Source organism: Echinococcus granulosus (genome assembly GCF_000524195.1).
Source record: "Echinococcus granulosus chromosome Unknown EG_S00019, whole genome shotgun sequence".
In the NCBI taxonomy this organism is placed as follows: Eukaryota; Metazoa; Platyhelminthes; class Cestoda; order Cyclophyllidea; family Taeniidae; genus Echinococcus; species Echinococcus granulosus.
The window spans coordinates 874515-890490 of record NW_020170399.1 but is presented as its reverse complement, the minus strand read 5'-3'; the positions used below and the strand labels follow the sequence as shown (position 1 = coordinate 890490).

The 15976-nt window shown below is 39.9% G+C and overlaps 3 protein-coding genes across 3 annotated transcripts; 1 reads left to right on the top strand and 2 right to left on the bottom strand. All coding sequences in view use genetic code 11, as the record gives it.

The window, feature by feature from the left end:
- Nucleotides 1-204: 204 nt before the first annotated feature.
- Nucleotides 205-7727, bottom strand: EGR_03639 (Syntrophin-1; the record flags this gene model as incomplete). Its single annotated transcript, XM_024492888.1, has 7 exons — nucleotides 205-297; nucleotides 1404-1723; nucleotides 2880-3222; nucleotides 6086-6437; nucleotides 6816-6997; nucleotides 7420-7541; nucleotides 7646-7727. The coding sequence occupies 7 exons, from the start codon at nucleotides 7725-7727 to the stop codon at nucleotides 205-207; spliced, it is 1494 nt and encodes a 497-aa protein (XP_024352771.1).
- Nucleotides 7728-8737: 1010 nt separating this feature from the next.
- On the top strand, nucleotides 8738-9423 carry EGR_03638 (hypothetical protein; the record flags this gene model as incomplete). The annotated part of the gene is made up of 4 exons (XM_024492887.1): nucleotides 8738-8774; nucleotides 8934-9057; nucleotides 9125-9272; nucleotides 9352-9423. The coding sequence occupies 4 exons, from the start codon at nucleotides 8738-8740 to the stop codon at nucleotides 9421-9423; spliced, it is 381 nt and encodes a 126-aa protein (XP_024352770.1).
- A 758-nt stretch (nucleotides 9424-10181) lies between these two features.
- Nucleotides 10182-15544, bottom strand: EGR_03637 (Activating signal cointegrator 1 complex subunit; the record flags this gene model as incomplete). Its single annotated transcript, XM_024492886.1, has 15 exons — nucleotides 10182-10496; nucleotides 10950-11042; nucleotides 11164-11342; nucleotides 11417-11640; nucleotides 12249-12346; nucleotides 12416-12638; nucleotides 12884-12964; nucleotides 13196-13399; nucleotides 14012-14086; nucleotides 14476-14687; nucleotides 14817-15014; nucleotides 15050-15158; nucleotides 15190-15248; nucleotides 15278-15439; nucleotides 15476-15544. The coding sequence occupies 15 exons, from the start codon at nucleotides 15542-15544 to the stop codon at nucleotides 10182-10184; spliced, it is 2301 nt and encodes a 766-aa protein (XP_024352769.1).
- Nucleotides 15545-15976: the final 432 nt, after the last annotated feature.

Sequence of the window (15976 nt, the reverse complement as noted above, 5' to 3'; positions counted from 1 at the left end):
CGGTATTAGATCAAAGAATGCAGAAGACATCATGTATTAGGAATAAATGAATGGAATTGGTCATTAGATAAAACATGCAAACTACCGGAAGTCATTATGTACATGGGTACTATACATAGCACAAATCACATAATAATGAGTGATACAACACTTCGGAGAGAGTATCATGTGGAATGCGGTAGCAGAAGCGTAAAGGAAAGGACATCATCCAAAATTGTTTATATCCAGCAACTTCATTGAAAGAATATTGAGCAGGACGAAAACAACGGGTTTCGCACCTCCTGGCAATTCCAACTCCTAAAATGAATGCAAGACAAAGTAGCTATTTCCGAATGAGGTAAAATTAATTTAACTGTTAACTGTGCTACAAAAAAGTGGAAGCGCACAGGGAGAAAATGTGGTAATATGTAACAAAAAGTTTGCGACTGGAAACACGAACTAATCACCATTTGAAAGAACAAACTAAATTACAACTAGAATGGCGTGAATTCTTTGTACATGAAATGTAAGAGCAAATGACACATTAACATATGTAACCCAAAAGTACTTGTTATGTCAAAAATGAGAGGTCAAAGATCATATTGTAAACCACTTGATTGCCGACTCATAAACCTCGTAGGACTGAAATATTGGCACATGTTCTATTCACTAAAGCAACCAAATTGCTTGAAACATGTATCTCGGAGTCGAACGGTTAAAAAGGTTAATCAGGGAATAAATTAAAAGCATTCGTTTGCAAGGCTTGAAGGGTGCAATTAATTGTCATTAATCATGATGAAATCTGGCTCCTTAAGCAAATTGAGTTAAGAGCGCGTACATTTGGGAACACCGCCTGACCAAGGTTTTCCTCACCTTCGGTCGACTCGTCGTTGACAGGCGTTTTTCATCTCTGCCACATCAAATGCGACTGTCAAAGTTTTCGAACAAAATAATAGCTTGAATTAACACGGTTTATTGAAGCCTTTTCACATAAATATAATTGATCATCCGTTTTCAAAACGAGACAACTACTAATGGGATCATATCTTGTGTACAAATCTCGGACATGTCGATGGTCTAACTTTCCTCTTCAAAGTGAAGAAGTATAGTTATGTTTTATACTGAGGTCCAACCCAATATCCCATCAAGTACAATTACTACATATTATGAGCAGGAAACACCTAGTTTGGCAATTTCCTTAAAGAGGAAATAGGACTATGCGTGTCGAGTGATTATTGAAGAATCTTGTGAAGCACTTCTTAAATATTTTGCCTTTTGAAAAGTAATATCCAACTTGCAGTTTCAATAACTTTAAACTGACTCATCCAAATCAAATTCAATTTATGCAGATAAATAGAAAATAAGGTGCACCCAATAATTTTAAGAAAGAAATCAACATTCACTTTAGCTTGGCGAACAAGTACCTGGACTAAGTCCCGATTAAAGGTGATCCACAATCGACACTTTCCGTCATCAGCAGTGGAGGAGACATGCTCGAAAGGAAAGTACCAAAGAAATTGAGGAATTTGTGCGGTTGTTAAGGCGACGGCACGAAAAAGGTAGATGCCAACGAAACGGTGGAGCACTAGAAGTGCATCGAGACCTCTCCACCGACATGTGATGGTCAGTTGCGGCATCGCGTCCAGCGCCTCCTCTGTGCTCTGTGTCACGGCCTCTAACCAACTCTTCAATTCACTGCTCGTCGGTGCGGCAAATGTGTGCGACTCCACGCCACACCGCCTGCCTGAAACCCACTCACGCACAGAAACACCTCCAATCTTCTAACAGTTTGGAAACAGAATGAGAAACGTCAACGCAAAAAGCCGGCTGCACCACTGAAATAATTTCCCATCGGATTTCGACGGTTAGTATGATATGATAATGAAGTAGCTGGAACCTCAAAAACACACCGATAACGTCTTAGTTGGAACTCCATGTATGTATTCTATTATGCTATATTATCATTCCGCCACACTTAAGGCCAGCAGTGATGATACCATTTAAATAATCAGTCGTAGCTCATTCCGTACATTTACACGAAGGTTAGCTGTAAACGGATGACTCCAAGATACTGTAGTGCTTTTAAATTTATTTATAACAACTCCGCAAATTCTACGTCCGTCTTGGACGCATAGATAAAGGGCAATGCCAACAGCCTCCCAACCATTCTATACACGGATAAAAACAATCCTTATTTCTAATTACGGACTCAAAAAGCCTCGGGGCACTACAGTTATTGTCAGACGTTCCATAAACCGAGTATTTTAGCGACTATTTTATGGTTGAGGACGCTTTTAAACGGAATCTTTTGATAAAAAACTAATTTCGCAGCTATAAACCTAATTTAAAGACCTCTGATTGTCAAATGCATTCACAATCTTTGCCAAAAATTCTCTTTTCAAATAAGATCATGAAATTTCGCAGTTAAAAACTGTTCTGATAACCCTTTATTTGCTTCAATCACGACTTTTATATAAGTGATAGCGAATGCGAATTACAAATTGAATTAATGAATAGATTTCATAACTCTAGCTTTATTTACGCGATCACGCAAGTTAGTGGTTACTTTTTTAAAAGAAATACTTTATTAAATCCAGATAGTTCAATGACTCTCGGTCTCAAACAGTACTTGACTGTTACAAGTTGACTGGAATAAGATGTAAAACTATTGCAACGAGTACCCATGGCCTTCGACTGACAAAACCAAGACTCGCAGATGCCAATTTTCTCCCTAATAGAGGAGTTTCTTGGGACCAAAAGGCTCTAAATCATGGATCATGACTAATGGTAATGTTCATAAACCTCCGGATACGGATCGGACATTTATTACTTTTCATAATATATGCTTTAACTTGAATTCAGAGTAGCCAACATATATTAGAATAGCGGGATGCACATACCCGTGCGGACGGTGAAACAAAGTGATGTTTGCTCAAAATGTGGCATGTGACCCAGTGAGGCGGGACTTTCTTTGTTAGTAGATAACGAAGGTTCGACAACAACACGAGTGGCGATGAGGGCGACCGAGACCGAGGGAAGAGACCATTCACTTGGAGACTGTGGTGCTTGAGAAAATACCAATAGAAGACGATCCGTGACAACCAGAAACACTGGTTGCCAAGTTATTTCGGAGGAAGCGCAAGTAGAGGGGATCTGGAAGGGATTGTCGAGATCTGTCAGGCAGGAATCGCTGTCGTCGTCGATCAATTTGTCCAGTTCGAGGACCCATCCAATTTTTCGAAACTATGCACGAGCATAAAAATAACTGCTACTGATTTAGTATGTTGATTTGATATGTAGCTTCAGCCAAAACTAATGAAGACATATAGGAAAATAGTATTTTTAGGTTTCAAAAAACATCTGCGCAACAGAAAATCATAGCAACTTTCTAGATGCATGATCGCCTCCATCGGAAATGCAGAAATTAACGCAGGAAGATCCTTACCATAAACCTTAAAAAAAACAAATCCCGAAATCGTTTTAGTTAAAATCGTTTGATACATCAAATCCTAGCTGGTATGATAAATGAAACTATGTAGCTAACATATTTTTCTGCAAATAACTTCAAATCATAGCCATGTACATATATAAGAAACCCCATTTGATAGAGTGGGAACTCGCATATTAATTAAAAACTGCTGAAGTCAAATTGCCGATGCTATTAGAACAGAAGCTGTTGAACCGTTTGTGTTAAATCATGGGACCTCATGATTTGAGCCAAAGGAATACGCTAATAATAGCCACAGCTCTAGCAGCTACCACCTCTAATGAATAACCTGAAGTCTCAAAAGGCATGAACCTTTTCCCCTCCCTTCACAAGACAAAACAAAAGATCACAGGAGCCCATATTATAAGTGAGACTACACTATTCTTAATAGTTAATATTTGTTTAAATTCATAAAAAAAAACAGACGTTTCCGGAAGTACTTACTCACAGCATTGGCACACCTTAACACTTAAACTGGGAATTCAATTTCCTGCATTAAATATTGTTAAGCATAAACTACAGTCTACCTCTTAAACATGCGATATGATTTCCACACTTCCGAACTAATGATTTACTCTACAAGCCCAAATGCAAATAAATGTTCGGAATGTACAGAAATAGAAAACCGTGAGGGTCTTCTAACCAAAAAAGACCTCACTTGTACAATACTTTAAAAAAACTGTTTAATGAATAATAAAGAACTTTAACAGTTCATGTACTTCCTCTAACACACACTAGGCAGCTGATAGACCCAAAGTATTGACGGGAAGTTGGAGTTTTCACTAAGAGAAGTTTGCCCTGCCCTTCATTAATGCAACAATGAGCATTGTGAAATTTTTGAGAAACAACTTTCATTACAGCAACCCAAACCGGAAATGATATCTATTGCCACATCGGTTGCCAACGCACAGAGTCAATGATCAGTAGTTAAAAAATATTTATCCTATTACAAACTTGTTTTAGCATAGGGGTAAGGGGCTATCAATCGTTTCGCAATCCTCAAAGTCATACATTTTTCTGTTTACAACCACGTTTTACTTCATAAGGTATTTATCTCTCTATTCTGTTTAAAAGCAGGCTAGAATCAAGGACTGACAAAAAAAGGTAGAGAACATTTTAGATGCCTTCGAAAAAGGTTATTGGATGCAAAGAAATTTCGAAAGAGGGTAAGATTTCATTGTTGTTGACTAAACTCAGTCTTATCACCACAACCGGGCTATTTGAAAATGGACAATGAAATAATCAAGTAGCACAGATTATCCTTGAAGTTCTGTAGGTGTCTGCCATTTAAAAGGTGTAAAATGAAGGACAGATATGATATAGCTCCACTTAGAAAAGAAAGCTTCGCCGTTGTTGTCACTTTAGAGAACTTTAGAAAAAATAAAATGACCCGGTTTTGAGAATATGATATTGTCCCGCGAAACAGTTTAACCAAACTGCTTAAGGAGAAACAGGCTATGGGTCACTTTTACTCTTTTGATGGGCTGAGTTTGATCTTAAATACCATGATTTAATCAGGTTGGTACCAAGCTAGAGGGCATCCTAGAAAATACGTTCGAGTCGGAGGCCTAATCGCTTCATTCACTTTTATTCCAAACTTGACGGTTGAGTCACCTATTGCAGAATATAGTGGGCACATCCACGCAATAGTAGGATCTGGCAAGAAGCAAATGAAGCAATAAAAGGGTGGAAAAAAGTCATATCAAACCTAAATAAAAATCCACAGGAAAGAAGTTAACTGTTTAAATGCTTCCAACATGACTTCATTTCGTAATAAATTTGACGACAAATTTCCAAGTAAGAGGTTGCAACAAGGAAAAATATCATGCATTAAACAGCGGACATAAATTTTAAAATATTCATAAAGTTCAGAACTCTAAGGTTCACGCATTGTTTCAACCTGATCTAAATTCATCTTAAAATGCATCGGATCCCAAGTGCAATAGTTCTACATGTTAAACCTCCTAGACTAAAAATTTCAACCATAAATCTCAAAGCGACATTGACTTGGTACAAAATAACCCTCAAACCGGACAGCATTTTCGCATAATTATGTCCTCATTAGAACGTCAAAATTTTTCATTGAGCCAAAAAGAAAAGAGGCTATTTACTTAAATTGGAAGAGATAATATGTGCTTCACGTGTTTTATTTTTATCTTGTCTGCTATTATATTTCAGGAGGTCAAGAAATTCAAATAAAATATATTTTACGGCTCAAACAGTTATTTATTTCGATAAATATACCTGACATCAGCTTAATGCCCCACTGAAATGGAGCTATTTCAGCGTGGTCACTGAGTTCATCAAAATAATTTAAAAATGAAGGCGGTACCGCAACCTAAATGTGAATAGCAGGGGGATCAAGTTAAACAGGGACGGCACAGCGCCTGTTAATCGACACAAAAAACCCAAGCGGCAAATCGTAATCAAAGATGGCGGATGAAGAACTTGAGTTGTTGTGAATAAAGCTAGTTTTAATATGCTGTTTACTCATATGCATTACCTAGACTTTTTTTCATTAAAATGGTTCCGCTCAATCAAAAGAATAGCCTGCTTAGTTTTCACGGTTCCTAATACAATTTTTTCTCCAATATGAGCGCTAAACCAGTGTTTTTCTACCTGAAAGTGAGGAAGAACTCGCATAATCTGCTGAAGGTGAAGCTGATTGAGAATAGAGATGTGCCGACTGAGCGATTTGAACCAAACGCTGGCGAGTTGATGCGAACCGGCACAGAAGAGACAGGACTGAGTAAGGTCGGGTGAAAAGATTTCGATACAGCAGCAGGGCGCTTCATCATCAATTGCGCATTCCTCTCCGGAGCCTGGCCGATGTCGCCTGCGCGCAACGTAGGCGAGACTGAGGGGAATTTGGATGCGTTTTTGCGAAGGGCCAGAAGCTGTCGAAATACTCGTCATTGTTGTGGTAGGAAAAGTGAAACCAGGCGGCGAAGGCAAACATTTTGACTGAAGTCTACTAAGAATAGGGTTACATTTTAAATTAATCAAAATTAAAATCTTCACCTGGTTGATATTTTTGTATTTTAAGGAACATACGCTTCCCAAATATGGATGCGGTATATTTTAGGGTGTTTGGAAAACAAAAGAAACGTAAAATGAGATGGAATAAGAAAACCTCAACGTTATTGTACGATTTTGGGAAACAATAGCATGGTGGATTTTACGGCATTTAGATAAGAATAGGAGCTGGGCGAAAATCTATCCGTAAAATACCTCCGGTGGAACAAGACAGCCGAGAGCGCTAGGGGTTCATTTTGAGGGCGGACCAAGGAAATGAGCATAAAGGTAGGGTTATGCGCAAAGCAAATTCCAAAATCCAAAACAAACAGACCGTAACTTGGAAACAAATGACGCAATTCGTCGCAACGGCCTTATTTCCAAACAAATATTGGGACCTGCTTTTTTCAAGGCTTTAACTGCCTCATTGTGGGACGCCATGCGCATGTTTTCACCGTTGACGGAAAGAATAACGTCGCCCACCTTGAGCTGCTTACTTTGGTCTGCAGCCATGCCCTATGTAGTAAACAAGACTGAAAACACAGAACAAGGAATACAATGTTCCTATGAGCTTTTTACCGAAGCACTCAAAAAACCTTACTTGAAAAAAATCTGTCACAGAGAGCATGCGATTTACAAAGTCTCGGGTATTCAAAATGACGTGACACACATATTTCAAACTCAATTAAATCGAAACTATAATAGTAATACCAACGGGATGAAGTAAATTTGGTTTAGGTAAATGAAAATAGGTACGTGCAGTAGTATAAAGCGATTTCATTGGAAATTCCCAATGCCTAAAAAACGTCAAAGTCAACTAACTACGGTTACTAATTAAATGGGTGCAATATCCAAAAAAATAACTGGTGCAAGAGGCGCATGAAGCTTAGGAACATGAGCATATAACAAAATACAAAGCCGAAAGCAAAATAACAAACCTTGAAAACTTTGCTTATGATTACTGGTGTTCCGAATTCCCTTCCACCCTTTATGCTTACACCAAGGCCGCAGGTTTCACCCTTGGCTATGCAAACGACCTCAGATTCCTCCTTCCCGATTTCTCGAAAAATAACAATAAATCAAGAGTACCACTGTTTTTGCATAAATTCTGATTCCAAAGCTCAGAAAACTCGATACTATTCTGTAAAGGAGTCAGCAACAAACCGTCAGCCAATAAAGTTGACTGAACCTTTATCCACGACCGACCTGAAAACAGCCTCAACCTATAACCCGCATTGTAATCCATGTCCACACGATTCAGAAATCCTTTAGCCAAAAAGATGGTAAGTGACATGCTTAAACAAGCAAGGCGTCGAAAAAGAACGACGAAGCCTTGTAAATAACATTTAATTGTAAGCGAATCACAAAACTGAAAACTACTTCAAATTTTCTTAAAGTATTTGTCTTTTGAAGTTGAAATTAAGGTAAATAATCAATTCAATTATAAATTACATTGTGCAACTGAAGCTTCAAAAAACACCATTAGTATTTGCTTCTTAAAAGTGCAAAACGTGTAAGTTAAGATGTCGTAGTGTTTTACATTCTATCTTCATGGGAGCAACTTATTAAAAAGTTAATGATTATAGCTATTTGCACACGACGCTAGGTTATTTTCGTGCTATGAGAATAAAGGCATGTTAGGCTTATTTTGCACCTTGGGACTCCCTGAAGACAAAAGAAGACAAAATACTCGGGCAGAATATATACTCAACGCAGAGAAGGTGTCTGGGCTATTGGCATGGCCCAAAAGGTCAGCCCACCCAGCTAAATCAAAGTACAAAAGTGACGCCTTACCAATGCCGAGGGGTAAAACACTATCGAATTACTCTTATACAGTCTGGGTCAAGCCAAGTATGTGTATGGTGAGAGGGCTTGAATGACTTGAGAGTCTATTAAATTATGTCATGAATAATTTTCTGCCTATTTTAAAGCAGTTAATTTTAGTCAAACCATGTATTTGATGTGTTTTTACTAGTTTGAGGGAAAATTATGTGTTCTTTTGCTTAGATCTGAAACGTTTCTTTGGGACACAGGTGAACTCACCCAAACCGAAATATGTCATCTCCATAGAATGCAGGATAATACTATTATTCCATCTGTTTAATAATCACATATTGTCAAGGCATATTTGATAGAGAGGCCTGCTTTAAATGATCTTGCTGTAACTGCGCGCTTTTGCAGCAGTCCTCGCGTCTTTGATAGATGTAGCTGCACCCACGAATCCACATATTTGGTCGATACTAGTTTGCTGATACAATGGCATCTTCGAGTTCATCCTATACACCCCCATACGGTATGCTCCTCAATTTACTTGGGTTTCGTGTGAAGGGTTGTATTAGCCCTCTTCCCCATTTCTAGTTATGCTTAATACTCCTTGTAAAATCAGGTTCTTACTAATCCTCCCTTAGGACTAAATTTTGTTCTTCACTTTTCACTAGCTTTGCTCTTTTAGCTTTCATATCCACTGAAAATGATATTGAATACACTATTCAAATACCGGACCTCAAAATAGTCAAAAAGCTCTTCGGTCCAAATTTGTCCGACAATGGGAAAATCGACTGTGAGATTATGGAAACGTAAGTGCCCATTGCTCCTCCCAGTCACCGTTTTTCGTTGCTTATGGGCGCTCCAACTTCCTTTTAGTGGATTTAAATTCAGTTTCATCGGAAGTAAAGACCTTACCGGTAAAAACTATACCCTCTTTGTATCGAACTTCCCCAGTAAAATTAATCCTTGTAAGAGTAGCTGGAAACCGCGAAATGGAGCAGTCGACGTGAGGCTACGTGTTTCAGTGAGTGTGATTGTGCCCACTCCGCGCTGTTTCTCGGGCAGCCTCACGTGCAATTAAGATGTTTGTCCCTTTCTTGTAGGACAATCCAAAAGAAGTCGAAGCCAAGTTGAGGGAGGAGCGCCTGATTGAAGGACCCGAATCCACTGAATAGACACCTTGAATGTTCCTCGTACTGCCTACAACTTCCTTCCCACCGTCTTTTTTGTCTACTTGAATCTTTAAATAACAACTGTTATAAAACTGCAGCTTTCCGTTAAGGAAAACTACCCCCTGGACCTGTGCTCTTCGCATTCCTAACCCATTTGACCTGCAATCTCGATTGAACCGGCCGAATTACTCCACGGATTCATTCACTTCATATTTGTCACTATTCTGTTGCCAAGATGCGTTCACTGTCAGGTTTTGGGGCCTGAATATGCGCAGAATTAACGTCCTCGCTTTATGCATTGGATCAAACATAACTACCAGCACGAAGGATTATCATTGAACACGTTTAGCTTTGCCAAATTGTACAAAAACATCCCCCGGAGCAGCGAGCCCCAGACCCCAAGGATTGGCCCGCCAGTGTAACGATCCTCAAGCGCTTTTGCAAAGAATCACAGCGACACTTAAGTACTTCGGAAAGCATGTCCCACACTAAGTTTAGTTTGAAATGGATGCAATTGATCGAATATAACAGACCCTACTACAGCGTTGGCACATCATGATCTCATTGTCGCAGTTATCATAGAGTGGAAGACAATACTAGCGTGAGAACCGTAGCTATGTCTAGGGGGGTCTTATATGTATTTAGACATATTTGAATGCGGAAAAGTCCGTCTTGCCAGTCACGATGCTCTTTGGAGTTCTCATTTCAGAAAAACTGGGATAGGAGCGATGGGGCATAGGGATTTCTTTATCAGCCCATTTTCATCGGCCATGGGCACCATACCGTTCTTTCAAGCGATTAGCGTAGGTATTGCCGCCACCCCGGCCAGAGGCACGGCCACGACCACCACCTCCACGGCTGTTACGATGGCCACGGAGGTGCTCAGACCTGGAACCGCCTCGTCCATTTTGAGTGGATGGACCGGCTTCTCCATCGGTCTTCGTTGGGTTGCCGCGTCCAGAGTTTGACAACCCATCCAGGGACTGTGAAGGTGATTTCTTTTCAAACTTCGGTGGTATCAGCTGGGGAGGTACTCCTGAACGTTTGATTATCCTATCGCGACCATATCGCATTGCCTAAAAAGGCAACTTCCGAGAGGGATACTACTTCATGGAGTTCTTACCAGAACTGACTTTCTGGATTCGTGTTCATTAAAACTGCTTGTAACACACAAGAAACGCTAAAATCCCCCATTTAACTAACTTATGAATGCGAGGGAGGGATTGAACTACAGTAAAGTAGCCCACTTTACGGAATCATTTGTGCACAGAAATAGTTTTTAATTAAGAACAATGAATACGATCTGTTGTTTTTATTTCCGATACAGCGAGGGATTACTGTTGTTGAGGTCTGAGGATTTACTTTTTTGGAGAAGTGAAACGTATTTTTAACCCTTCCTAGCTAACCGTGTAAGCCGCGGTTCCAATCATTAGATGTTTAACATGTCAACCCAATACCTTAGCACCGAATATTTCCTGATATTGAAAACAGCGAAAATTATTTGAATACCACCCTAAGGTCTAGCTCACCCTGTTCGCAGCGGCCTGTTGGCGTCTCCAACGTACATTTTCAGGATTTTCAATTGGAAGAACATTTTGGCGTGGTTGCGGATCAAAAGGCTCCTACAGAGAAAACAGATTTCTAAAATATTTGAAGCTCTAGAATTGCATAAGACGCATATCTAACTTGTTCATAGGGGGTCATTGCAGTCGCCGAAGGGAAAAATGAATCTACGTATCCTACCTGACGGTAGCGATGCTTCCCTCGGTCAGCTCGTTGCGCATCCTGTGTGGGGGAGGCAGGGCGCTGTGACTTTTCAGGTTGATCAAATGCACCCCCAAGTTCTGCATTCTCAGCCTCTTCTTCGTCCAGCGGCTCCATTTTAGCCCCCACTTCCACATCATAGGTATCGTCATATTCGTCTTAAAGGAAACGAAAGCAAGTAGAGAAGCAGTGAAGCTACTGCACATTAATGTGTGGCGTAAAAATGGATTACCTTCATAGGTGAGATCCACCTGGCGTTCTCCAAAAAACCTAGCACCACCCTTCCCTCCATTTTCCACATCACCCCCGTTTTCGGGATTGCCATCGTCGTCATCCCAAACACTGACAGCTAACTGGCTGATATGCTCTCGTTCCGCCTTTGAGAGGGGCTGCATCGTGACATCGTTTTGTCGCTTGCCCTGCCAGAGTTGATCTGGCCTATACTGCGTCGTCGGTCTGCCATCACAGCAGTAAGTGGACCAAAGGCAAATGTTTTATAGTCCATCATTGTTTTTCAGCAATTACCCACCAAGAGAAGTAATTATTCGTTTACTTCACGAAAAAACTAGTTCCTAAGATTGAATTATGTGGAGACTAGACCTTTTGATACGTTTTATGAGCGTAAAGCTAAACAAATATTTGGTGAGTAGCGTTTTTTTACCCATAAGAATAATTACCCAAATCTTTCACGGGGTTGCAAACTCTTCTCTAATATTACTGCGCCTTAAAAAAGGTTAAGGGAGCTTTTATCTCTAGGCGTACCATATCATGGGACTCCCTAAGGGTAAATCTTGAAAAATTGTTTATGCATAGTGAAAGCAGATAGAAAGTCAACTATTGGCTCTTCATATGGAACATTAATGGCAGGATGATGCCGTTGCATTTATATCAGAGAGCAAAGTAGCGAAAGATGTTTACCAGTGCTATGAGGACTGTCTACACACTTTTCAGCCATTTAATTGAATTGTAATGCATGGATCTTCTGCAATGAACCAAATCAACTTTTGCCATCAACAATGGCAGTGATTAACATCTAGTGAACGCAAAAATGATAAATCGCTTACTTGACAGAATCCGGATCGCTAACACCCAATGGTACCGATCCGTCTAAGAGTGCAGTTATGGCAGATTGGGAGTCATTATTGTAGTACTCCAGACAACGCTGCAAACAAGAGCATAAACAGAAATGAAAGAAGGTGTTAGGCAGCATGAAAGCTGTGCACACACCTACCTCAATGAGATCATCGTTAGTGGCGGGAAGAACAGCTTTGACAGCAAGGAATTGCGGAGGGCGAGAAGGGCCTGGTTGAGGTTCCTCATCCATCGTGCCTCGCAACATCTCTTCCACAGGAGGCGGTGCTACCTCTGCGCCATCACTGTTGACGAGTTTCGCTGACGACTCTTCGAACAGGCGTGAGAACGCATTTCGCAAGTACTCCAGTTGGTCCTTATCCCTCCACGGTACAAAAACACGTCCAATCGACAGGGGAAGGAAAAATGCCTTCAAAATCTTTGACCCATTCAATTCAGAGAGAATTAAAGCATTGTCAGTGTCGTATGCTAAAGTGTTCCCAGCATGTTTATAGTCAGTGATAGTTAAATGGCTGTCATAGTGGTCTATAATAGAAATAACACTAAAAGCCACCTCGTGATGAACAAAAAGTGAAATACGAAGAATGCAAATACTACCGGTACGTACACATTTATGGAATTTGCGTTTTCCCGAATAAGAATGATTTCATCGTCCACGGGATACAGCCGCGCATACGCCGTCGCAAATCTAGACACGAGGGTAGTAATGGGCAAACATGAAAGTGCATCACAAAATCACCTAATCGGAAAATCAGAACAATACCACTTACAGTTAAATTACAAATAGTCGGCAATTACTTAGCATTTAAGCAACATCTCACATTCGATGGATTTGGTTGGTAAAATCTACTACCCATTTGATGATGCTGAGACAAAATGTTTCTGTGGATGATTCAAAATTAAGCGCGTTATGACTCACTCAGGGTGGTTTAGCATATCCACCATAACCGCAATGAGGGTATTAGTAGCCTCCATGAGAGATTGATTGGAGCTCGCGTCCGAACCATCGAAGGTCATCTGCATGATCCTGTGCACAAGACCCGGTTCTACAAGTCCAACTCGTACCGTCTTTACAAGAGCAGCCGCCGCAATCGCTAGTTTGTTCAGCAGCACAGACTTCTTTCTGAGCAAGAAAAAATAAAGGATAAAAACTAAAGTTGTCCTACAACAACCCACTCAATAAGCTAGTAATAGCAAAACTGAATCAGAGCACAGGTTACGGATTCGCAGAATCTCCAAAAGGGGTAAAATAATTACACCGTCGAAGGTAACTTCTGTAATGAACATCAAACTACAAAAGTTATTAATACACTGATTGCAAAATTGACGTTAGAAGTTGATTTAACGAGTCACAAGGTATCCTTAACAAAACCAAGCGGCAATAGATTAAGTGGTTGAGCAAATTGACAATGGTTTAAATTGCATGCTATTGGAGGAGCTCAAAAGCTCAGTAACTTTTCACATTCATAAAAATAATTACTTGCTTAAAATTGATTCCAAACTGATGCATAAATCCTACATTTTCAATAATATGAAACAAAAGTGACGCCAATGTAAAATGACAAAGGATAAGGCAGTAGCAAAAAGGAGGCATAAGTTGCGTCTTTTACACGTTAGAAGGGTTGCGTCGGACAGACTAGTTTTATGATTCTTTCAGCAAAAATTCAGCTTGCACTTTCCCTACACCGTAAAATGTAGTAGTACAACTGCATGTTTTAAAGAGACTAAGACGCACTCGGTAGACCATGTCATGCTGCGAAGAATGTGATCACGAATAGTAACGATCGTTGTGCTGTAGAAATTAGCCAAACTGAAACAAATAATAAGCAGTGAGATAAGGTAACAGCAATGATGAAGTTTGTTAATGTAAGGCGTTAGTATGCGCACATCCAAAATAGGCTGTTGAACTTGACGTAATCATCTCAATTCTCATGAGCCAGAACGCATCAATCGTTTACCACATAATAAGAAAAAGAAGCTTAAAATTGCCATAGTAACCACGATCACTGGTTGAATTTGTCTAGTTCCAGCAGACTGTTTTGTAAGCATTTAGATTGTGATAAATTGAAGTATTACTGGAATGAATTAGACACCAGAAGGCACTACAAGTAATTTACATAATTATTGAAGTTTATTATGAGCTGAAAAGTAAAAAAAGGCCCCAGTGAATTTATTCGATACATAAAAACAGAAACCCACCTTGAAATTACATTTCGCTGAATACAGAATTCCGCAATGGATGGATTTATTGGACTAAGGAAGGTTAAGAAAATGCCCAAACTTCTTCCAGCATTCGCGATGTAATCAATGGTTTCCGACACGATGTCGATGGTATCGGAGTTAGAGGAAGTAAATTGATGTCGGCCATCGAATTGCCATCCCGAAACGCCCTTTTCTATCTGTTCAAAAACCTGAAATATGGAATGATCGCACCTCATGCACACAAAAATAAGCACAAGACAGCAGACGCATGAATAAAATACAGTCTTAAGCGTTAGAAAATGTAGGTCCCATAAAACATAAAAGTTTACCCAACTTACAGTAGTAGCACGGCAAATAACCGAAACCGCATCATCTGCAAATTTGCCGCCCGTACCAAACACAGATCGAAAAATCGTTGTTACAATGTCTGGAAAACTGTTCCCATAGAGAACTGCAAGATCGATTAAGCACGGGATATCAAAGACAGCACCGTTGTAGATTATGTTTTCATGTTCAAATGACCGTAGAAACATATCCTAAAGTTGCCTTGGATTAAAATGAAAAACAATACCTTAGATTCTGTGGATTTTGATGCTCTTAAAAGAATCAGAAGCACCAATGCATATAATTGAGAGACCGAATCGACGAACCTCTTCGGAAAAGCAAAACGTTTAGGGTCCCTGGGAGAATTAAAGCAATCGCACAACAAACCTTGGGCAATGTTCGAGAAATGCGTGCATTGATAATGCAAGCGATTTTTGATGTTTCACCTAAAGTCACATTGAACCAGCACTCCTACCTCCACCCAAAATTTGTCAAAGGGGCTAGTTAGGATATTCGAATAGTAGGAAATAAGGGTATTCATATCTTCCAGCCACTGGGAACTACCGCTACTAGACACATCTTGAGCATTTGGAATACGAAAAGTTGGGAGTTGTTTCTGAACTACCCAGTGGGAGTCCTGAATTAAATACAGAGTCAGTAGCTGAATGCTTACAATTAAGGTGTAAGTTTTCTCGTCAATCTCACTCTTCCTGAACTGCTCGGTTATGGACTTTGAAGCCATGCGAAAACCCTCTCGAGTAGAAAACTGTTAACCAATCAAGCTGAAGTAGCTCAAGGCTAGAAATATATGCAGCAGAGTAATTGCAACAATCACATAACTTTAATTATGCAAAATTGCTTATAAAACGCCAAAAAAAAAGACCTTTTTTTAGTCTGAGGGAATACTGTTAGACTATCTATGTCTAAGAAAACACTTTTGAAGATGTGCGACTGATGGTATTTAATGGAGTTCTGTTTAAAATATCCTTAAAGCCAAAATGGGCTCGTTTCCTAGCTTTGATAGAGCTGCCTTTTTAATAAACTTGTGCACAGTGCAAAAAATGGATAACAAGTGCACGATGGTCATGCCCTTAGTTCTTCTACTGAGTCTAGTGTGGTCCCTCGTCCTGGTGTAGCGCCCCGAGACTCCCTTAAGACGAAAGGAGACACAGTA